The sequence below is a fragment of the Tursiops truncatus genome, chromosome 9, assembly GCF_011762595.2.
Source record: "Tursiops truncatus isolate mTurTru1 chromosome 9, mTurTru1.mat.Y, whole genome shotgun sequence".
Taxonomy (NCBI): Eukaryota; Metazoa; Chordata; class Mammalia; order Artiodactyla; family Delphinidae; genus Tursiops; species Tursiops truncatus.
Window position 1 is genome coordinate 49,816,698 of NC_047042.1, and position 23,971 is coordinate 49,840,668.

General features: G+C 36.8%; 1 protein-coding gene across 2 annotated transcripts in view; it reads left to right on the forward strand.

Annotated features, from left to right (window-relative positions):
• Positions 1–23,971, forward strand: part of PEX1 (peroxisomal biogenesis factor 1) — a 73,619-nt gene that overhangs the window by 45,894 nt on the left and 3,754 nt on the right. Inside the window, exons 18-23 of one of the 2 annotated variants that reach the window (XM_004310979.4) lie at positions 872–1,014; positions 1,097–1,200; positions 1,986–2,162; positions 3,249–3,479; positions 4,497–4,691; positions 4,969–5,099. In XM_004310979.4, the coding sequence (XP_004311027.1) occupies positions 872–1,014; positions 1,097–1,200; positions 1,986–2,162; positions 3,249–3,479; positions 4,497–4,691; positions 4,969–5,099 (981 nt within the window). Of the gene's footprint in view, positions 1–871; positions 1,015–1,096; positions 1,201–1,985; positions 2,163–3,248; positions 3,480–4,496; positions 4,720–4,968; positions 5,103–23,971 lie in introns of those variants that run through there. The other variant, XM_073809715.1, reaches the window with a different exon arrangement.

Consider the following 23,971-nt stretch of genomic DNA (forward strand, 5'->3'; position numbering starts at 1 on the left):
TATAAACTTTATGCCAGTGTTTTTGAAACTTGGGTAACATAGACAAAATATATTTGACCAAAGTCAAGCAAGGAAGAAACAAAATCTGAATAGTCTTGTAAAGGTAGGAAAACAATGGGCGCTAGTTAAAAATCCTTGCATAAATCAAACATCAGACCTAGTTGGTTTTTTAAGAGAGTTTTGCCAAACGTTCAAGGCACAGGTAATCCAGTGTGGTGTTGGCCCCAGATTTATCTTACTTGCCGTGTATTTACTAAGATATTTGTTGGGTTTTTTCCGTCACCATGACAGATATTTTGTATTAGGGGCGATTCTTTAGACATCTAGTCCATCCTTTTACCAGAGATGGAACTTATGTTACCTTCTTTTTAATGAAAACAAAATTAGTTAATAAATTAATAAAACCATATGTCAAAGTTCAAGTTAGAAAAAAATGTAATATATATATAACTAAAATATATTTTATAGAGAGCCTTACAAAATAAAAGTACTAAGCTCGCCAAAATGTAATGGACAAAAGACATGAAGAGACATTGCACAAAAGAATTGCAGGTGGCCAATAAGCATATTAAAAAGAGTTTACTTGTAATAAGAATCAAAGAAGCATTTCACTCATTGAGTAAGACTGGTTTTTGTTTTAGTCTCTGTCCAGAAGGCATGTGTCTTCCCTGACCTCTCTAAGACCTGGTTTACTGAAAACAAGGATAATTACATATGCCTTGCCTTCCTTAAGGGTTTGTTGTGAAGAATTAAATAAATACATAAATATATATATGTGTGTATGTGTATACAGATATAGATATATATATATGAAATTACTTTGCAAACTCTGAAGCTCTATTCAGATAGGAAATACTGTTTGTTTCCCCAGAGCACAGGCTGCAAAGCCCTGCATCCTTTTCTTTGATGAATTTGAATCTATTGCACCTCGACGAGGCCACGATAATACAGGAGTTACAGATCGTGTAGTTAACCAGTTGCTGACTCAGTTGGATGGAGTAGAAGGCTTACAGGGTAATAATTGTAAATACAGAAATATCTTCTTATAACAAAATTTCACCAGGATTTAGTAAAGGATTTTTATTCCCCCCCCCAGGTGTTTATGTATTGGCTGCCACTAGTCGCCCTGACTTGATTGACCCTGCCCTGCTCAGGCCTGGCCGACTAGATAAATGTGTATACTGTCCTCCTCCTGATCAGGTGACAATTTCATGTTTTGAGTACAAAATCCAACAAATGCTATACTCTTTCCTTGTGAACTTTACTTCTGCCAGGTAATAGAAGCCGTCCTTAGAAGACCAGCTTTCGGCAAAGGCCTTAGTCAGTGCTTTCTTACAGCATGAAAAGATTCTGAATTAGATGCAAAGCCTTTTTTTGGCCCAGCCATTCCATGCAAGTCTGAAAACTTTATACTCTTTCAGTGTTGGCCAATTGGAAAAACAAGTATTGCATGTCCGTGTTCCCTGTGTTCAAAGATCACACACCTCATTATCCAGACAAAAGACTGATACTGAATCAAGCATAGGACTAGGAAGCATCTATGCATGTTACATAGAGATATGACTTTTTCCTAGTCCTATGTTGATGGAGCTTTTTTTCCCAAATTTAGAAATGAATGAGTAAAAGAAGAAATAGATGAATAGTCAAAGGTATAAAATGTCTATATATCACATGTAGCAGTTATTTTTTCTTTCAAAACACTTTCTTGGCTCATTTGCCCAAATGTAGAAAATAAGCACTGTCTGAATTAGAAATGATTTACACTAAATAGTTAAGAATGTTGATTTTCATTCATTTTCCTATGTTCCTTCTGTTAGGGAAAAAGTTCCAAGGAAGATAGATGTAGCCTACTGGTACATTCCTCAACTTATTTGTAAAGCTTATAAGATATATGAAGTGAATTTATAAGAAAAATCCTAAGAGACACAGTTTAAAATAACATATTCAATTTTATTTGTTAAATCAATTAGTTTTTCTCCCTTCAGGTGTCACGTCTTGAAATTTTAAACGTTCTCAGTGACTCTCTACCTCTGGCAGATGATGTGGACCTTCAGAACGTGGCATCAGTAACCAGCTCCTTTACGGGAGCTGATCTGAAAGCTTTACTTTACAATGCCCAGTTAGAGGCCTTACATGGAAGGCTGCTGTCCTGTGGGCTGCAGGTGAGTTATATGAGGAGATCGTTACTATGGTGTCTTACGAGTGATACGAGCAGTTCAGTGTCAAAATTTCAACCTTAAAAGAAATTCCTACTTTTTAACAACTTCAGTTAACTGTATAGAAATTTACCTTTAGTCGAGTGTACCATAATTGGAATATTGGCTTTGCAGAGAATTTGTAATTATATGAAGAGTTTGGTGTCTATTTCTCTAACATTACCTTACTATTGGCAAAATATGTTGGTGTGTGGAAGGGTATTCTTTGAATTGAGGTAAGAATTGAGATTTTAAATTCATTTTTTACTTTTAAAAAAGATCATCAGATAGTTATTTTGAAACTCAAATTGTCCCAGATATGGCCAATAGGAGCCCCTTTTGGATGGCTTCTGTGTCCTTTTGATGTGTCCTCATCATCCTTTGATCACTTACTTACTTCCCTGTACAACAAGATGTTCTAGGTTTATCTTATCTGTTCTCCAGCCCTAGAATCAGTTTTTTTCTCTAAGGATAATATTTTAATTTTGGCAGAAAATAATTTGATCTCTGCCACATTATGGACTTTACCATATATTTTCTGGCAAGGGTTTTCAACTGTATACTCCCCTCTGCTACATTTTGTTGGAGATTCTTGCGGGGACTAAATTTAGATACTGCCAAGTTTTTGCTATTTATTTTGGCAAGCCATTGAAGTTTCTTTTCTGCTAATGAAAGGGGAAAAAAGGTGTTTACAAGTAAACTACTCTATAATGATGAATCAGCCATGTTATAGAGTGCTTTATCATTTCAGAGTAGAAAAATGTGAATTGAAAGAGACATGAAAATAAAATCGAGGTCTGAGTCCTAGCTTTGTTAGTTTTGGGGGAGATGGTTGGCAAGTTATCTACACATTCCATATGTTCTTTCCTTATTTTAATAGTTAAAATTTTGTGATGTGACTCAGAACCATTAGAGAATCAATAAGAGCTTTTGTAAAAAAAATGCCTCAAGTTTCCTTGTACTGGTCTGTTAGAATGCTGTCTCTGTGTGGTTTATCTTTGAATTGTGGACTATTTAGAGCTTTACAACTGGTTGTCCTTTTGTGTGTTTTAGGATGGAGGTTCCAGCTCTGATAGTGACCTGAGTCTGTCTTCAATGGTTTTTCTTAACCACAGCAGTGGCTCTGATGATTCAGCTGGAGATGGAGAATGTGGCTTAGAGCAGTCCCTTGTTTCTCTAGAGATGTCTGAGGTGCTTCCAGATGAATCAAAATTCAATATGTACCGGCTCTACTTTGGAAGCTCTTATGAATCAGAACTTGGAAACGGAACCTCTTCTGATTTGGTACCTTGTGCAGTCACTGTACAATTCTGAAATAGACAGCTGTATGTTGGTGTAATTTATGTCCTAACTAGCCCCACATGTTCTTTCTGGTTGGTTTGTCCTTCAGTAAAACAGTCTTTTCTTACACTAATCATTTTCACTCCATGTTAAGACAGAGCTGGCAGTAAGGGGAGCCGAAGTAGCCAGTGGTTGTGATTACCCTTTGGTTTCTTTCAGGTTTTTCTCCCTTCATTAGTGGATTTAAAACATCTTTAGTAGCAGATTCATTTTGTATTAAACTTAAATTCTGTTATTGTAGAACAGTTGAGGATAATGAGAAATTTGGTACAATAATGTTAAAAATTCTAACAACCAAATGTTATCTATTGGTAATACTTCTGGTGGAAAATATAAGCACAGTGAAAAACTTAGTAGTAGTAATGTTTCAACAAGGAAAATGTTTAGATTAAATTTGGGCAATATCATTGTTTTTCTAAACTAAAATAGCATTTGACACATATCTCAGAAAATTAACAGTGGTTCACTGTTGCTTTAGTGGTTAACATTTTTACAAATATTTAGTAATTTGGGGGTAAATTTCCTTATTAGGTTTTTAAAAATATAAACATAACCCATTTTTATTCTCAGGAATAGTAAGCTGTTTTAATTCTAGTCTTTGTTTTCTGTTTCTTAACTTACATGTAGAAATGTCCCAGAACCTTAGTATATACCCTATCATTAGGGCATTTGTGGTAGATTTAATAACAAAGCATTATAAAAACCTTGTATGATTGGCAGTTTTCACTCTGTGGTGGTTCAACAACATAGGTATGGATGAACCTTTATAGAATATGAACGTATTTTAAACTTGCTTAATTTCAGTTAATTAAAATGTAAGCTTACCCATGTTAAAGTTTTATTGCTTAAAGTTCATAATTCTATCTTTGATAAATAATTTTTTTCTCCTTTGCTCTTTTTCCCTCCCTTCCTCTCTCCCCTTCTCCCTTCCTTCTTTCATTATTATGCTTAACAACGAAGAGCTCACAATGCCTGTCAGCACCAAGCTCCATGACTCGGGATTTTCCTGGAGTTCCTGGGAAAGATCAGTCCTCACAACCCCCAGTCTTCAGAACAGCCTCACAAGAGGGTTATCAAGAGCTCACACAGGAACAAAGAGATCAACTGCGGGCAGATATCAGTATTATCAAAGGCAGATACCAAAGCCAAATTGGAGTATGGCTTTTTCCTCTTCATTATAATTGTAAAACTTTTTAAAAATTGTTTTTCCTTTTTGATATGTATTTTTTGATTGGTAAATGAGCTCTCTTTATAAACAAGGGACTGAAACACATCAATCAGTCAAATGGTTATGTGCTAACAATTTTTAGTAATCTTATGAGAAAGGGAATGTGTAGTCTCCTAAGAAAACTGGCAAAAAGAAATAACACTTGGACTTCCTTTTCCATCATGTCTCTAAGTTAACTTTTGTCTTTTTTTTTTTTTATTTAAGGAGGATGATGCCCTTAACCAAGCAGGCCCCATCAGAACCAGTCTGGCTATTAGTCAGTCACATTTAATGACTGCGCTCAGTCACACAAGGCCATCCATCAGTGAAGATGACTGGAAGAACTTTGCTGAGCTGTAAGTAAAAGATTCTGATCCAGAAGTATAGATATTATTACAGGTGACAGTTACTCAAACTTTTAAAGTGCTTTTAAAATCACAAATAATACTTTGAATATTTAAAAGCAATTCAAAACATTTGCTTAGTAGCCATGCGTTTAAATACCCCAAAACTTCAGGAATATAGAAGTCAAAAATGAATTTTCATTATAATTGAACTTTCATTATAAATAATTCAAATATAATCAGATGAATTGGTTAATGACGTGGTTTAATTTTAAAAGCGTCAAAGAAAATAAAGGAAAATCAAAAGCCCAAAATGATTCCACTATACAGTTTCCAACTGTTTTGTTTTCAAAATAATTTATATTTTATTAATCTCATTCATAATTAAAGACCATTTAAATACATTCACATTTATTCACTTGTAGACCATGTTTAATATACATTTGAATTTATAGGCTTGCAGTTGTCTCACTAGTAACTTTGGAGTCTGAGACCCAAAGACTGGGAACCATTCTAGGTGAATGATTCAACTTAATTCAAGAAATGCATTCCTCTGTAATGTACAGCATGATGACTACAGTTAACAATACTGTAGTATATATTTGCAAGTTACTAAGAGAATAGATCTTAAAAATTCTTTTCACAAGAAAAAACAATGTAACTGAGTTGATGATGGATGATATCTATACTTATTGTGGTAATTCTTTCACAATATATACATATATCAAATCACTATGTTGTACACCTAAAACTAATATAACCTTATATGTCAATTATATCTCAATTTAAAGAAAGTTAAAAATGGGGAAAAAAAAATGTATTCCTGGTCTTTAGAAGTTACAACTTTCTTGTTGAATTTTGCTATATTCTGGGGTATGCATGCACATACGTGTACATGTATGTGTACACTGAAAGGGTAGAAAAATTTTCCCTTCCCTTCTAGATTCTTTGGTTGGTCTAATAAATAAATTGACATAAGATGGATTAACAGGAGAAAAAATAATTTTGTACATTCAAGATCTGCATAAAAATAGTAGACTAAAGTCAGTCAGGCAGTTGAGGCTTATATACTGTCCTGAGCTAAGGACAGAGATAAGGGCCTGGACTTCAAAGGGGAGGAGGGTAATTCACAGGAAAATGGGAAGAACAGGTGTTTGGTAATCAGACTTTTGTCCTGTCATGCAGATAAGTCTTTTGAGATTAAAAAAGTTATCTCTGGTAATAGCTCATTCTGGTGCAGGCCCCGTATCTAAATTCTTTTAAGGCAGTTAAGGGATAGGTAAAAAGCTTTTCTCAAGTCTGTAGGTCTTGATTCCCTTTAAGTCAAAATAATCCACATGGCAGTTTGGGGTGGAAACTAGAATGATTCAGGATCCAGTCTAGTTTACAGGTAGAAACCCAAACGTCAAAGATAACAGCACTAGAATCTGATATCCACAAAGGTGTATTACTGAAACATGATTTCTCTCTCTACAGTGACCCCCATTTCTAACAAAGATAACCACAGTAAGACTAAACTATTTTCATTCTAGTTGCACTAAACTTGGCCTGATTATTTACATAAGTTCGACAAGAATAGTAATGGACCATATAGATGCTTTTAAATCTCCTTTCCTGGAAATTTTCATAAGGAATCTCAGATTGACCTTGTGAAAGCCTCTTGAGGCTAGGAAGCCGAGCCAAGGACTTACCATCAGATTTCGCTTGCAATAGCTATGTACTGTTGACCCTTGAACAACATGGACTTGAACTGCGTGGGTCCACTTCTACAGATTTTCAATAAACATCTACTACAGTACTACACAATCCATGGCTGGTTGAATCAGTGGAGGCAGAACTGTGGGTACAGAGGGCTGACTGTAAATATGCAGATTTTTGACTGTGTTTAGAGGGGGTTAGAGGGTGGAGGGGTGGGGTTGGCACCCCTAACCCCTGTGTTGTTGAAGGGTCAACTGTATTTGGGTTAATTTCTCTTTTAGAGGTCCCCAAAATAGCCTGAAGTCCTTGTACTTGCCAGGAAATAACCTTCCTTACTCACCTGGTAAGGTTACTGGGAACTCTGTAAGCAAGGTACCAGGCTGGTTTTCCAAGGAGGTCTATTGGCTCCATAAAATCAACCTTAGTTCCTTAAAACTGTCTAGTTTTTCTGTTCTATGCACATTCTCAAATAAGACATTCCAGTCAAAGCCTTGAGGATATAACCAGTGTTTCCAATTGTGTCCTGTTACGAGGAGAAAGGATTCTTATTGGACTTATGGAAATAACTGTATCCATGAAAATAAGAATACTCACTAAGTTTCTGAATTCTGGAGGGATCAGGTAGGAGAAAAACATGTTTCATCTTTGTTCACAAAGGTATATTTTACCAAATTACTGATAGCTTAAGAGAAAAGAACAAGATTTCCTTATATCTGGAAAAACAAAACATAGCAATGTTTCAAACAAAGTCATAAAAATTATAATGATCCTCAGTAGTTCATTCAGTCCCATGTAGTTAATTTTTATGGATCTTTTGTTAGTTTTATGAAGCCATCGGTTTCCCCATTAGAGTTCTGCAAATTCTTACCTAATTCAGTGGTATAAATTGAAAATTATCAGAAACCTGTTCTTGTTAGAGTCCTTTCCATGAGTCTCATTGAAGATGAAGCACTTTTGCAGGAACACTTTTACAATAACGATAAATGACAAGAGACTTAAAAATGTCCATGGTTAAAGATCTGATGAAACTTCATTATAATGCATTTGTTAAGGAAATTTGGTTATTTCTATGACACAGTATTTTAAGACAACTGGAATTATGGTTGATAATATTACATATCAGATATTTAGGAATTTTATAGTTTCTATAAGACATTAATATCCATATAATAACATATCCATATAAATATAACTTTTAGTATTATGTCAGTGTTTCCCATGTAATTTAACATATCTAGTAATCCTAATTTATATCTCTCTTTTTATAAGGGGAGAGAGAACAAATCTTATGAGACGTTCCAGGGGCCCTCTGGAAAATCCCAGAGTTAAAGGTCAAAAAGCCTTATTCAGAATTTGATTTTGGAGAGATTTGTCAAAAATATTTGGTTTTAAAACACCATACTATCATAGGTCACTGTTAAACAATATTATTCACTTAACCACAGCAACAATTAAAGACTTTGCAGGCAAATACAGAAAGTTACATAGTTGTAAAACAAACAAACAAAAAGCACCTTAGACAAGAGCATTTTCTTAAGCAGTCAGACATGAGGCATAGGAAGTTATAAAAGGTAAAGAAAAACCTTTCACAGTCTTATCAATAGCAGACCAGCAGTCCAAAAAAACTTTGTCCTGAAAGAGAAGTTTTAATATCAGTAGTGTACTTATATAAAACTAAAACTTATTTTTTAGAACCCTTATAATAAATTCCTTCCATTTTAGCCAGCTTGACAAAGTAAAAGTCTCTCTCCAATGTTCCATACCCATTTAGTTTGTCCTTTATTCTCTTTCCCATTCTGAAACAATCAGAATAGAGTTGCATACAGTTGTTTTCCTTATTATTTCTCAGTTTTAATTATATAAATTAGAATTCTTAACACTTAAACCTTAATTTCTAGTGATTGTGAACTGTTACACCAGCATTCTGTAGACTAGCAAATTAATGCATACATTTCATAATTTCTAAAAGGATACACTTTAACAGTACAATTCTTCAGTGTAGAATAGGACACATTTATTTATACATCCAAGTATTTTTAGTTCCTATGTAGTAAGAAGCCAAAAGTAAATAGATGTTCAATAATTAATGTTTCAGTATTTTATTTAGAAATGATCAAGATATCCAAAGAAATCTCATCACTTACCAAAACTCTAAGGGTGTAAGTTACCAAAGAGATTCTGGAAACTATTTAAGTAGACATATCATGAAACTTAATTATTGTTGAGAAGTTCACTTAAGAACTAGTTAAGTTTTAAACGATCATATTTAGATTACTTATGAAAATTTCATGAGACATTAAAACAGCCACCATGGCAAATTTTGTAACAGATACATACTTAAACTAGCTTTTATTTACTGAAAATTATCCCAGATCACATAAACTTGAGAAGAATTTGGATTGGTTTGTATTATGTTTCTGAGAGTTTAGAAATATTAAATTTGATGAGTGCTTTTTTCTTTAAGCCAATTAAATAGATCTTTTTACAAATTAATTTTGGCAATATTCATCCAGAGGTAGAAAAGTATCACATGTACATAACATATCCATAGACGTAACAAACACACACAAACAGACCCTGTAGCTTCCATCCCAAAATTTTAGCCATGGAAGTTTTTATAGCAGTCTATTTTCTAAAAGCCTCTTCCCCTCAACTCCTTTTTTTTTCCCCAGTCTCAGGTGATTATAGGCAGTACCTTAGCTATCTCCTTGGTGTTTACATTTCAAAGACATGATAAGATTTACATCTTCAAGGGACAGAGGAAGAATGCAAGGTTTCTCGTAGGAGTTTTTTTTTTTTAAGTATAGTTGATTTACAGTATTAAATTAGCTTTAGGCGTACAACATAGTGATTCAGTATTTATAGATTATACTCCATTTAAAATTACAAAGTAATGGCTGTATTTCCCTGTGCTGTACAATCTATCCTTGTTGCTCATTTTATACATAGTAGTTTGTACCTCTTAATCCCCAGCTCCTGCCTTGCTCCTCCCTCCTTCCCTCTATCGACTGGTAACCACTAGTTTGTTCTCTATATCTGTGAGTCCATTACTCTTTTGTTTCGTACATTTGTTTTATTTTTTAGATTCCAAAATAAGTGATAACAGAGTATTTGTCTTTTCTGACTTACTTCACTGAGCATAATATTCTCTAGGTCCATCTATGTTGTGGCAAATGGCAGTATTCATTCTTCTTTAAGGACTGAGTAGCATTCCACTGTGTATACATACTACATCTTCTTAAGCCAGTTGTTCGTTGATTGACACTTAACGTTGCTTCCATAACTCGGCAATTCTAAATAATGCTGCTTTGAACATTAGGATGCATGTATCTTTTTGAATTACTGTTTGTTTTCCTTGGATATATACCCAGGAGTGGAATTGCTGGATCTTAAGGTAGTTCTATAATTTCAGTTTTTTGAGGCACCTCCATTTTGTTTTGTTTTTTAACATCTTTATTGGAGTATAATTGCTTTACAATGGTGTGTTAGTTTCTGCTTTATAACAAAGTGAATCAGCTATACATATACATATATCCCCATATCTCCTCCCTCTTGCGTCTCCCTCCCACCCTCCCTATCTGACCCCTCTAGGTGGACATAAAGCACTGAGCTGAGCGGATCTCCGTGTGCTATGTGGCTGCTTCCCACTAGCTAGCTCTTTTACATTTGGTAGTGTATATATGTCCATGGCATTCTCTCACTTCGTCCCAGCTTACCCTTCCCCCTCCCTATGTCCTCAAGTTCATTCTCTACATCTGTGTCTTTATTCCTGTCCTGCCCCTAGGTTCTTCAGAACCTTTTTTTTTTTTTTTTAGATTCCATATATATGTGTTAGCGTACGGTATTTGTTTTTCTCTTTCTGACTTCACTCTGTATGACAGACTCTAGGTCCATACACCTCACAACAAATAACTCAATTTTGTTTCTTTTTATGGCTGAGTAATATTCCATTGTATATATGTGCCACATCTTTATCCAGTCATCTGTTGATGGACATTTAGGTTGCTTCCATGTCCTGGCTATTTGTAAATAGAGCTGCAGTGAACATTGTGGTACATGACTCTTTGAATTATGGTTTTCTCAGGGTATATGCCCAGTAGTGGGATTGCTGGGTTGCATACTGTTATCTATAGTGGTTGCACAAATGTTCATTTATACCAATACTGTAGGACAGTCCCCTTTTCTCCACATCCTTGCCATTATTTGTTATTTGTAATCTTTTTGATGATAGCCATTCTGACAGGTGTGAGGTGATATCTCAATGTGGTTTTGATTTGCATTTCTCTGATAATTAGAGATGTTGATCATCTTATGTCTGTTGGCCATCTATATGTCTTCTTTGGAAAAATGTCTGTTCAGATCCTCTGCCCATTTTTTACTCAGGTTGTTTTTTTGATATTGACTTGTATGAACACTTTAGATATTTTGGATATCAATCCCTTATTGGTCATATCATTTGCAAATATTTTCTCCCAGTCAGTAGGTTATCTCTTTGTTTTGCTGATTGTTTCCTTTTCCTAGGAGTTTTAAGGTATATTTCTTTATTATCAGAAGTCTAGGGTAACTGCTATTTAAAATTTCCTATCTATCTTTTAGAACAGTTCTCTTCTAACATCCTGATATTTTACAGTATCTGCAAGCATTTTGAAATGAATAGGGGAGGTTTGGGGATTGGTAAAGTGAGATGAACTTTTGAATTGTTTCTAGAGCTACATTTCTGGTTTTGCAGACTCTAATTTGTAAAATATGGACAGTCTGTTTTATTTCCTCAAAGAACTGGGTTGCAGCCTGAATGCAATCAAGGGGCTGACCCACCTATCCAACTACGTGAGGATTTTTAATTATGATGGAAATCAAAAGATTACTATAAGAGCCTACAACATGCTGCCTACAAGAGACCTACTTTAGGGCAAAGGATACACATGAATTGAAAGTAAGGGGATGGAGGATTAGCTCAAGACAATGAAGTAGAAGGATGTGAGCTCACCCTCTTCCTACGAAAACACCGAAAGTCACAACCAACTGGTGAACGACCATTGACAAAAAAAACGCTGGAACTTACTGAAAAAGATACCCTACATCCAGAGACAAAGAAACCACAGTGAGACAGTGGGAAGGGTGCAACTGCAATAAAATCAAATCCCATACCTGATGAGTGGGTGACCCACAAACTGGAAAACAGTTATTCCAAGAAGTTATCCCACAGGAGTGAATGTTTTGAGCCCCATGTCAGGCTTCCTAGCATGGGGGTCTGGCAACAGGAGGAGGAGTCCCCAGAGAATCTGGGTTTGAAGGCCAGCAGGGTTTGATCATAGGATTACCACAGGACTGGGGGAAACAAACTCCACTCTTGGAGGGCACACACAGTCTTGTGTGTACCAGGACTCAGGAAAAAAAGTAGTGATCTACTGTTTTTAGTGACTGGGCCAGACCTACCTGCTAGTATTGGAGGATCTCCTGCAGAGGTGAGGGGGCAGCTGTGGCTCACTGAGGGAACAAAGACACTGGCAGCAGCAGTTCTGGGAAGTACTCGTTGGTCTGAGCCCTCCCAGAGGCCACTGTTAGCCCCACCATACAGCCTGTAGGCTCCACTGCTGGGATGCCTCAGGCCAAACAACCAACAGGGTGGGAACACAGCCCCACCCATCAGCAGACAAGGGGCTTATTAAAGTCTCCCTGAGCACAGCCCTACCCAACAGAGGGACAAAACCCAGTCCCACTCACCAAGGGGCAGGAACCAGCCCCTCCCATCAGGAAGCCTGCACAAACCTCTTAGACAGCCTCAACCACCAGAGGGCAGACAGCAGAAGAACTAAAATCCTGCAGCCTGTGGAACAGAAACCACAGTCACAGGGAGTTAGTCAAAATCAGATGGAAGAGGAATATGTCCCAGATGAAGGAACAAGATGAAACCCCAGAAGAACAAAGTGAAGTGAAGATAGCCAACCTACCAGAAAAGGAATTCAGAATAATAACGGTGAAGATGATCCAAGATCTCGGAAAAAGAATGGAGGCAAGGATCGAGAGGGTACAAGAAATATTTAACAAAGACCTAGAAGAACAAACAAAGATGAACAATATAATAACTGAAATGAAAAATATACTAGATGGAATCAATAGCAGAATAAATGAGACAGAAGAATGGATAAGTTACCTGGAAGACAGAATGGTGGAAATCACTGCCACAGAGCAGAATAAAGAATGAAAAGAAATTAAGACAGCCAAAGAGACCTCTGGGAAAACATTAAAGGCACCAACATTAGCATTATAGGGGTCCCAGAAGGAGAAGAGAGAAAGGACCTGAGAAAATATTTGAAGAGACAATAGCTGAAAAATTCCCTAACATGGGAAAGATAACAGTTATCCAAGTCCAGGAAGTGCAGAGAGTCCCAGGCAGTATAAACCTGAGGAGGAACATGCCAAGACACATAGTAATCAAATTGACAAAAATTAAAGAGAAAGAAAAACTATTAAAAGCAACAAGGGAAAAATGACAAATAGCATACAAGGGAACTCCTGTAAGGTTATCAGCTGATTTCTCAGCAGAAACTGCAGGCCAGAAGGGAGTGACATGATATATTTAAAGTGAAGAAAGGGAAGAACCTGCAACCAAGAACATTCTACCAAGCAAGGCTCTCATTCAGATTTGACAGAGAAACTTCTCTAGGCAGGAGAGAGACCAGAAACGTAAAACAACCTTGTACATATATATATTGCTATATCAAAACCTCATGGGAACAGCAAACCCCCAAACTACAATAGATACACACACGAAAAAGAAAGCAACCCAAACACAACACTAAAGATGGTTATCAAACCACAAGAGAACAAAAGAGGAAGGGAAGAAAAAAGACATAGAAAACCAAACCAAAACAAGACAATGGCAATAGGAACATACATATCTTTAATTGCCTTAAATGTAAATGGATTAAATGCTTGAACCAAAAGATGGATACAAAACCAAAACCCATATATATGCTGTCTACAAGAGACCCACTTCAGCCCTAGGGACACATACAAACTGAAAGTGAGGGAATGGAAAAAGGTATTCCATGCAAATGGAAATCAAAAGAAAGCTGGAGCAGCAATATTAATATCAAACAAAATAAACTATGAAATAAAGACTGTTACAGGAGACAAAGAAGGACATAATGATCAAGGGGTCAATCCAAAAAGATATAACAGTTGTAAATATATATGCACCCAGTGTAGGAGCACCTCAATATATAAGGCAAATACTAAAAGCCATAAAGAGAGAAATTAACAGTAACACAGTAATAGTGGGGAACTTTAACAACCCACTTTCATCAATGGACAGATCATCCAGACACAAAATCAATAAGGAAACACAGGCCTTAAATGACACATGAGACCAGATGGACTTAATTGATACTTATAGACCATTCCATTCAGTAGTAGCAGAATACACATTTTTCTCATGTGCATGTGGAACAGTCTCCAGGAGTGACCACATGCTGGGCCACAAAGTGAACCTCTGTAAATTAAAGTTGAAATCATATCAAGCATCTTTTCAGACCACAATACTATGAGATTAGAAGTCAATTGCAAGAAAATGTAATGTAAAATGTAAAAAACAAACGTGGAGGCTAAACAATATGCTATGAACAACCAATGGATCGCTGAAGAAATCAAAGAGGAAATCAAAAAATATCTACAGACAAAAGCACAATGACCCGAAACCTATGGGATGCAGCAAAGGCAGTTCTAAGATGGAAGTTTATAGCAATACAGTCTTACCTCAGGAAACAAAAAAATCACAAAACAACCTAACCTTACACCTAAAGCAACTAGAGAAAGAAGAACAAACAAAACCTGAAGTTAGAAGGAAAGAAATCATAAAAGATCAGAGCAGAAATAAATGAAATAGAAAGAAAACAATAGCAAAGATCAATGAAACTAACAGCTGGTTCTTTGAAAAGATAAACAAAATTGATAAACCTTTAGCCAGACTCATCAAGAAAAAAAGAAGAGGACTCAAATCAATAAAATTAGAAATGAAAAAGGAGAAGTTACAATGGACACAGAAATACAAAGGATCATGAGAGACTACTACAAGGAACTGTATGCCAATAAAATGGACAAACTGGAAGAAATTGACAAATTCTTAGAAAGGTACAATTTCCCAAGACTGAAACAGTAAGAAATGGAAAATATAAACAGACCAATCACAAGTCATGAAATTGAAACTGTGATTTAAAAACTCCAAACAAGCGAAAGTCCAGGACCAGATGGCTTCACAGGCGAATTCTATCAATCATTTAGAGAGAAGTTAACACCTATCCTTCTGAAACTGTTCCAGAAGATTGCAAAGGAAGGAAAACTCTCAAACTCATTCTATGAGGCCACCATCACCCTGATACCAAAACCATACAGAGACCACAAAAAAAAATCACAGACCAGTATCGCTGATGAACATAGACACAAAAATCCTCAACAAAATATTAGCAAGCAAATCCAACAATACATTAAAAGGACACACCATGAGCAAATGGGATTGATCCCAGGGGTGCAAGGATTTTTCAATATCCGCAAATCAATCACTGTAATACACCACATTAACAAATTGAAAGGTAAAAACCATGTGATCATCTCAGTAGATGCAGAAAAAGCTTTTGACAAAATTCAGCACCCATTTATGATAAAAACTCTACAGAAAGTGGGCACAGAGGGAACATACCTCAACATACTGAAGGCCATATATGACAAACCCACAGCAAAACATCATACTCAACAGTGAAAAGCTGAAAGCATTTCCTCTAAGATCAGGAACAAGACAAGGATGTCCACTCTCACTGCTTCTATTCAACATAGTTTTGGAAGTCCTATATACAGCAACCAGAGAAGAAAAAGAAATAAAAGGAATCCAAATTGGAAAAGAACAAGTAAAAATGTCACTGTTTGTTGATGACATGATACTATACATAGAAAATCCTAAAGGCACTACCAGAAAACTACTAAAGCCCATCAGTGAATCTGGTAAATTTGCAGGTTACAAAATTAATACACAGAAATCTGTTGCATTTCCTTTTTTTTAAATTTTAAATAGAAGGGTGACTACAATTGTTTTTTTATATATATTTATTTATTTATTTGGCTGTGTCAGGTCTTAGTTGTGGCACATGGGATCTTTCGTTGCAGTGCGCAGTCTTCCCTCTAGTTGTGGTGCGTGGGCTGTTATGGTGCACAGGCTCTGTAGTTGTGGCATATGAGCTCTCAAGTTGTGGCACATGGGTTAGTTGCCCTGTGGCATGTGGGATCTTAGTTCCCCAACCAGGAATCGAAATAGTGGCCCCTGCATTGTAAGACAGATTCTTTTATTTTTTTGTATGTATGTATGTATGTATGTATGTATTTATGGCTGTGTTGGGTCTCTGTTGCTGTGTGCTGGCTTTCTCTAATTGCGGTGAGCAGGGGCTACTCTTTGTTGTGGTGTGCGGACTTCTTATTGTAGTGGCTTCTTTTGTTGCGGATCACAGGCTCTAGGTGCATGGGCTTCAGTAATTGTGGCATGCGGGCTCAGTAGTTGTGGCTTGCGGGCTGTAGCACGCAGGCTCAGTAGTTGTGGTTCATGGGCTTCATTGCTCCGCGGCATGTGGGATTTCCTGAACCAAGGATTGAACCCGTGTCCCCTGCATTGTCAGGCAGATTCTTAACCACTGCGCCACCAGGGAAGTCCCTATATTGCATTTCTATACTCTTGAATTTTTGATCTTTTGTTGTTAAACAATCCCATTTACCATCGCATCAAAAAGAACAAAATACCTAGAAATAAAACTACCTAAGGAGACAAAAGACCTTTACTCTGAAAACTATAAGACACTGATGAAAGAAGTCAAAGATGAAACAAACAGATGGGAAGATATACCATGTTCTTGGATTGGAAGAATCAATATTGTCAAAATGACCGTTCTACCCAAGGCAATCTACAGTTTCAGTGCAATCCCTATCAAACTACCAATGCCTTTTTTCTCAGAACTAGAACAAAAAGTCTTAAAATTTGTACGGAGGTACAAAAGACCCCAAATAACCAAAGCAATCTTAAGAAAAATGAAGCTGGAAGAATCAGGCTCCCTGACTTCAGACTCTGCTACAAAGCTACAATCATCAAAACATTTTGGTACTGGCACTAAAACAGACATATAGATCAACAGAACAGGATAGAAAGCCCAGAAATAAACCCATGCACCTATGGGCAATTAATCTACTATAAAGGGGGCAAGACTATATGGTGGAGGAAAGACAGTCTCTTCAATAAATGCTGTTGGGAAAACTGGACAGCTACATGTAAAAGAATGAAATTAGAGCACTCCCTAACACCATACACAAAAGTAAACTCAAAATGGATTAAAGACCTAAATGTAAGACCAGACACTATAAATCTCTTAGAGGAAAACATAGGCAGAAAACGCTCTGACATAAATCACTGCAATATGTTTTTCAGTCTGTCTCCCAGAGTAATGGAAATAAAAACAAAAATAAACAAGTGGGACCTAATGAAACTCAAAAGCTTTTGCAAAGCAAAGGAAACCATAAGCAAAATGAAAAGACAACCCACAGAATGGGACCAACAAGGGATTATCTCCAAAATTTACTAACAGCTCATATGGCTTAATATCATCAAAACAAACAACAATCAAAAAATGGGCAGAAGACCTAAATAGACATTTCTCCAGTGAAGACAAAGAGATGGCCAAGAGGCACATGAAAAGATGTTCAACACCGCTAATTATTACAGAAATGCAAATCAAAACTACAATGAGGTATCACCTAACACCAGTCAAAATGGCTATCATCAGCAAATCTACAAACAAATGCTGGAGAGCGTGTGGAGAAAAGGGAACCCTCTTACACTGTTGGTGGGAATGTAAATTGATACAGCCACTATGGAGAACAGTATGGAGGTTCCTTCAAAAACTATAAATAGAACTACCATAGGACCCAGTAATCCCACTACTGGGCATATATCTGGAGAAAAACATGGTCTGAAAGAGCACCTGCACCCCAATGTCCATTGCAGCACTATTTACAATAGCCAAGACATGGAAACAACCTAAATGTCCATCGACAGATGAATGGATAAAGAAGTGTTACATATATACAATGGAATATTACTCAGCCATAAAAAATGAAATAATGGCATTTGCAACAACATGGATGGACCTAGAGATTGTCATACTGAGTGAAGTAAGACAGAAAGACAAATATTATATTGCTTTTATGTGGAATCTAAGAAAAATGATACAAATGAAAGGGGATGGAAAAAGTTATTTCATGCAAACAAATGACAAGGAAACGGTTCACAATACTCACATCAGACAAAATGGACTTTAAAACAAGGCTATAAAGAAAGATAAGGAAGGATACTAATGATAAAAAGATCAATACAAGGAGAGGATATTACGCTTGTCAACCTATATGCACCTAATATAGGAGCACCCAAATACGTAAAACAAACACTAACAGATATAAAGGGAGAAACTGAGAGGAACAGAGTAATAGTAGGAGGCTTTAGTACCCCACTCATGTCAGTGGACAGATCTTCGAGACAAAATATCAATAAAGGAACAGAGACCCTAAATGATACAATAGAACATTTAGACTTAGTTGATATCTTCAGGACATAAAAAAAAAAACCCAAAATACACATTCTTTTCAAATGCACACAGAATATTCTCTAGGGATGACCACATACTGGGGCACAAAACAAGTCTCTACAAATTTAAGAATATAGAAATTACTTCAAGCGTCTTTTCTGATCATAATGGCATGAAACTAGAATTCAACCACAGAAAAAGAAACAAGAAAAAAAAATACATGCAGAATAAACAATATGCTACTAAAAACCAATGGGTCAACAATGAAATCAAAGAAGAAATTGAGTACTTTGAGGCAAATGACAAGAAAACACAACCATACAAAACCAGTGGGATGCAGCAAAAGCAGTTCTTAGAGGGAAGTTCTTAGCGATACAGGCTTCTTTAAGAAACGAGAGGGGGCAGCTTCAAGATGGCTAAAGAGTAAGATGCGGAGATCACCTACCTCCCCACAGATACATCAGAAATACATCTACATGTGGAACTGCTCCTATAGAACACCTACTGAACGCTGGCAGAAGACCTCAGACCTCCCAAAAGGCAAGAAACAAGAAAAATCTCACATAAACAACTTAACCCACCACCTAAAAGAATTAGATAAAGAACAAACAAAACCTAAAGTCATCAGAAGGAAGGAGATAGTAAAGATAAGAGGGGAAATAAATAAGATGGAGATTTTAAAAAAAAATAGAAAAAAATCAATAAGACCAAGAGCTGGTTCTTTGAAAGCGTAAACAAAATTGACAAACCTCTGTCCAGGCTTACCAAGAAGAAAAGAGAGAAGACCCAAATAAACAAAATAAGAAATGAAAGAGAAGAAATCACAGCTGATACCACAGAAATACAAAAAAAAATAAGAGAACACTATGAACAATTATATGCCAAAAAACATGACAACCTAGAAGAAATGGACAAATTTTTAGAAACATACAGCACACCAAAACTGAATCAAGAAGAAACAGATAACTTGAGCAGACCAGTCACTAGAAATGAAATAGAATATGTAATTTAAAAAACCCTCCCTACAAACAAGAGTCCAGGATCAGATGGCTTCACTGGGGAATTGTACCAAACATGCAAAGAACTTATACCGATCTTTCTCAAACTCTTCCAAAAGATGTAAGAGGAAGGAACACTCCTAAAGACATTCTATGAAACCATCATCACCCTGATACCAAAGCCAGACAAAGACATAACCAAAAAAGAAAATTACAGGCCAATATGTTTGATGAATATAGACACAAAAATTCTCAACAAAACATTAGCAAACCGAATCCAACAACACATAAAAAAGGTCATACACCACAACCAATTTGGATTCATCCCAGGGTCACAAGGATGGTTCAGCATATGCAAATCAATCATTGTGATATACCACATCAACAAAAGAAAGGACAGAAACTACATGATTATCTCAATAGATGAAGAAAAATCTGATAACATTTGATAAAATTCAATGTCCATTCATGGTAAAAACCCATAAGAAAGTGGGTATAGAGGGAACATATCTCATCATAATAAAAGCTACTTATGACAAACCCAAAGCCAATGTAATACTCAACAGTGAAAAGCTGAAAGCCTTCCTGCTGAAATCTGGAACGTCTTAAGGCCCACTGTCACTTCTCTTCAACATAGTACTGTAAGTCCTGGCCACAGCAATCAAACAAGAAAAATAAAAGGTACTCAAATTGGTCGGGAAGCTGTAAAATTATATACAGATTACATGATACTATATACAGAAAATGCTAAAGACTCCAGACAAAAACTACTAGGACTGATAAACAAATTCAGCGAAGTAGCAGGATACAAGATTAACATACAGAAATTAGTTGCATTTCTTTACACTAACAATGAAATATCAGAAAGGGGATGTAAATAAACAATCCCTTTTAAAATCACATCAAAAATAAAATAAAATACTTAGGAATAAACCTGACCAAGTAGATGAAAGACATATACTGAGAACTATAAAACATTAATAAAGGAAATTAAAGAGGATTCAAAGAAATGGAAAGATATCCCACTCTCTTGGATTGGAAAAATTAATATTGTTAAAATGGCAACACTACCCAAAGCAATCTACAGATTTAATGTGATCCCTATCAAATTACCCATGACATTTGTCACGGAACTAGAACAGATAATCCTGAAATTTATATGGAACCATTAAATTGCCAAATCAATCCTGAGGAAAAAGAACAAGGCAGGATGCATAACCCTCCCAGACTCCAGACAATACTACAAAGCTACAGTAATCAAAACAGTGTGGTACTGCCACAAAAACAGACATATGGATCAATGGAACAGAATAGAAAGCTCAGAAAAAACCCACACACCTATGGTCAATTAATCTTCGACAAAGGAGGCAAGACTATAAAACAGAAAAAAGACAGTGTCTTCAGCAAATGGTGCTGGGAAAGTTGGACAGCTGCGTGTAAATCAATGAAGTTAGAACACTGCCTTACACCATGCACAAAAAAAAAACTCGAAATGGCTTAAAGACTTAAACATCAGACATGACACCATAAAACTCCTAGAAGAGAGCACAGGAAAACATTCTCTGACATAAAATATTACTACATAAATTGTAGCAATATTTTCTTAGGTCAGTCTCCCAAGGCAATAGAAATAAAAACAAAAATAAACAAATGGGACCTAATCAAAATTACAAGCTTTTGCACAGCAAAGGAAATCATAAACAAAACAAAAACACAACCTATGGAATGGGAGAAAATATTTGCAAGTGATGTGACAGACAAGGGGTTAGTATCTAAAATATACAAATAGCTCATAGAACTCAATAACAAAAAAAACAACCCAATCGAAAAATGGGCAGACCTAAATAGACATTACTGCAAAGAAGACATACAGATGGCCAATAGGCACATGAAAAGATGCTCAATGTCACTAATTACAAAACTACAAAGAGGTACCACCTCACAGCAGTCAGAATGGCCATCATTAAAAAGTCTACAAATAGCAAATGCTGGAGAGGGTGTGGAGAAAGGGGAACCCTTTTACACTGTTGCTGGGAATTTAAATTAGTGCAGCCACTATGGAAAACAATATGGAGGTTCTTCAGAAAACTAAATATAGAGTTGCCACATCCAGCAATCCCACTCCTGGGCATATACCTGGACAAAACTATAATTTGAAAAGCTACATGCACCCCTATGTTCACAGTAGCACTATTTACAATAGCCAAGACATGGAAACAACCTAAATGTTCATTGACACATGAATGGATAAAGAAGTTGTGGTATATAAATACAATGGAATATATTACTTAGCCATAAAAAAGAATGAAATAATGCCATTTGCAGCAACATGGATGGACCTAGAAATTATGAACTAAGTGAAGTCAGAAAGAGAAAGACAAATACCATATGATAGCACTTATTGTGGCATCTAAAATACGATACAAGTCAGGCTTCCCTGGTGGCACAGTGGCTGAGAGTCTGCCTGCTGATGCAGGGGACACGGGTTCATGCCCCAGTCCGGGAGGATCCCACATGCCGCGGAGAGGCTGGGCCCATGAGCCATGGCCGCTAAGCCTGCGCGTCCGGAGCCTGTGCTCCGCAATGGGAGAGGCCACAACAGTGAGAGGCCCGCGTACCGCAAAAATAAATAAAATAAAATACGATACAAATCAAAATAAACATATCTACAAAACAGAAACAGACTCACAGATAATAGAGAACAGAACTGTCATTGCCAAGAGGAAGGGGGGGTAGAGGAGAGAAGGGATGGGAGTTTGCGATTAGCAGAGGCAAACTATTTTATATAGGATGGATAAACACGGTCCTACTGTATAGCACAGGGAACTATATTCAATATTCTGTGACAAACAGTAATAGAAAAGAATATGAAAACGAATATATATATGTATAACTGAGTCATTTTGCTGTACAGAAGAAATTAATGCAACATTGTAAATCCACTATACTTCAATAAACTTTTTTAAAGAAAAGATTCCTATGTTCTGAAGCTTCAGGGTTTAATGCAGTATGCCTTTAAAATTTTTGGATAAAGCATTCAGAGGACTTCAGATGCTTTCCTTTTTTCTGCATGTATAATTCAACCTTAGATCAATTCCCCTTAGGGGGAAAAGCCTCTACTATTGCTTCTCTCAGCCCCTGAACATTGCCTTTGAGCTAGCTGATCCACTTCCTGATTATTTGTAGAAGAACCTGAAAGAAATTCTGGTCATCTGTTTACCCTGTGAGGGGGGTTTTCCCCGGCTACCATCTGGCTTGTCTAATGGCTGCACTGTAATCACAGGTGGGCAGAATACCCCTTAGCAGCCAGTCAGGGTCCCTGTGAGTGGGGTTATAGATAGCCACTAATCTTTCTAACTCCTTTAAATTCGGTAGGACGTTCTGAAAGTGCAGGTGAAAGGTCTTTATGATTTATTGGATCTGCTCCTATCCATGGGACATGAATTTTTTGCAGTGGCAGTCCAGGCTACATACACAAAGGATGCTGCGTGGCAAGGCCCGAAGGTGGCAGAGCCTGATTACAGGGCCCTGGAAAGTCAGGGGAGTTGTAAAGGACAGCAGTGCTAGCCTTACCACCCATCCTGGGTGATGCTCCTAAATTCACTTCCTGGCTTTTAGCATCTACACAAGTAAGCTGTATACCCCTTGCCTGGAAGTCAGGCCAGAGTGCTCTCTGTAAATCTTGTAAGGAAAGGGAAGTTAAAACAGGTAGACAGGGCCAGATTTTGAGAAGGGGGATTTACATGGAATGTGGACTTTAATTTTTCTTTTGAGTCTAATTTCTGTTCTTCCTGTTAAGGGAGTCCCCAAGGCTGGCTGTTGTACTCCTTTGTGTCCTCTTTATAATTTTGTCTTTCCATCGGTTGATGGAAAGACAGTTGTTGCTGGAAATGCAGTTGTTTAGCATGAGAGCTCACTCACTTTCTTTCTCAAAAACAGAAGTTTTTCCAATTCAAAGGATCCATTCTCTGGCCACTGACAAATATGGTCTTATATTAATCTTAACAGTGACTCAAACCCATAAGCCTCTTTATGGCTTAACCATGAACACAAGAAGTGTCCCAAAAGAGTGCAAAAGATGTAGCTTTCACAAGATCCACAAAGTTTACTCCCAGAATTAGCCAAAGAAAGCAAAAACCTTCATTGTCACAGGTAGTAAGAATGGTATAGTGAAAACGGAATTCCCACCAGAATGCGTGATTCCTCTAGTCGCAGACCTGCTCATCTCTGACACTGGGCAGGCGTTACTGGAATGGGACTTTTCCAGCACTAACAAGACAATGAAGGTTGAGACAACAAAGTCCCCTTATGGGCTGGGACACCTTAAGACAAACTTCCGAAGAACTGGCACAGTTGGACAAAAAGAATGCTGCTTGTTGCACTATTTACAATAGCCAGGACATGGAAGCAACCTAAGTGTCCATCGACAGATGAATGGATAAAGAAGATGTGGCACATATATACAATGGAATATTACTCAGCCATAAACAGAAATGAAATTGAGTTATTTGTAGTGAGGTGGATGGACCTGGAGACTGTCATACAGAGTGAAGTAACTCAGAAAGAGAAAAAT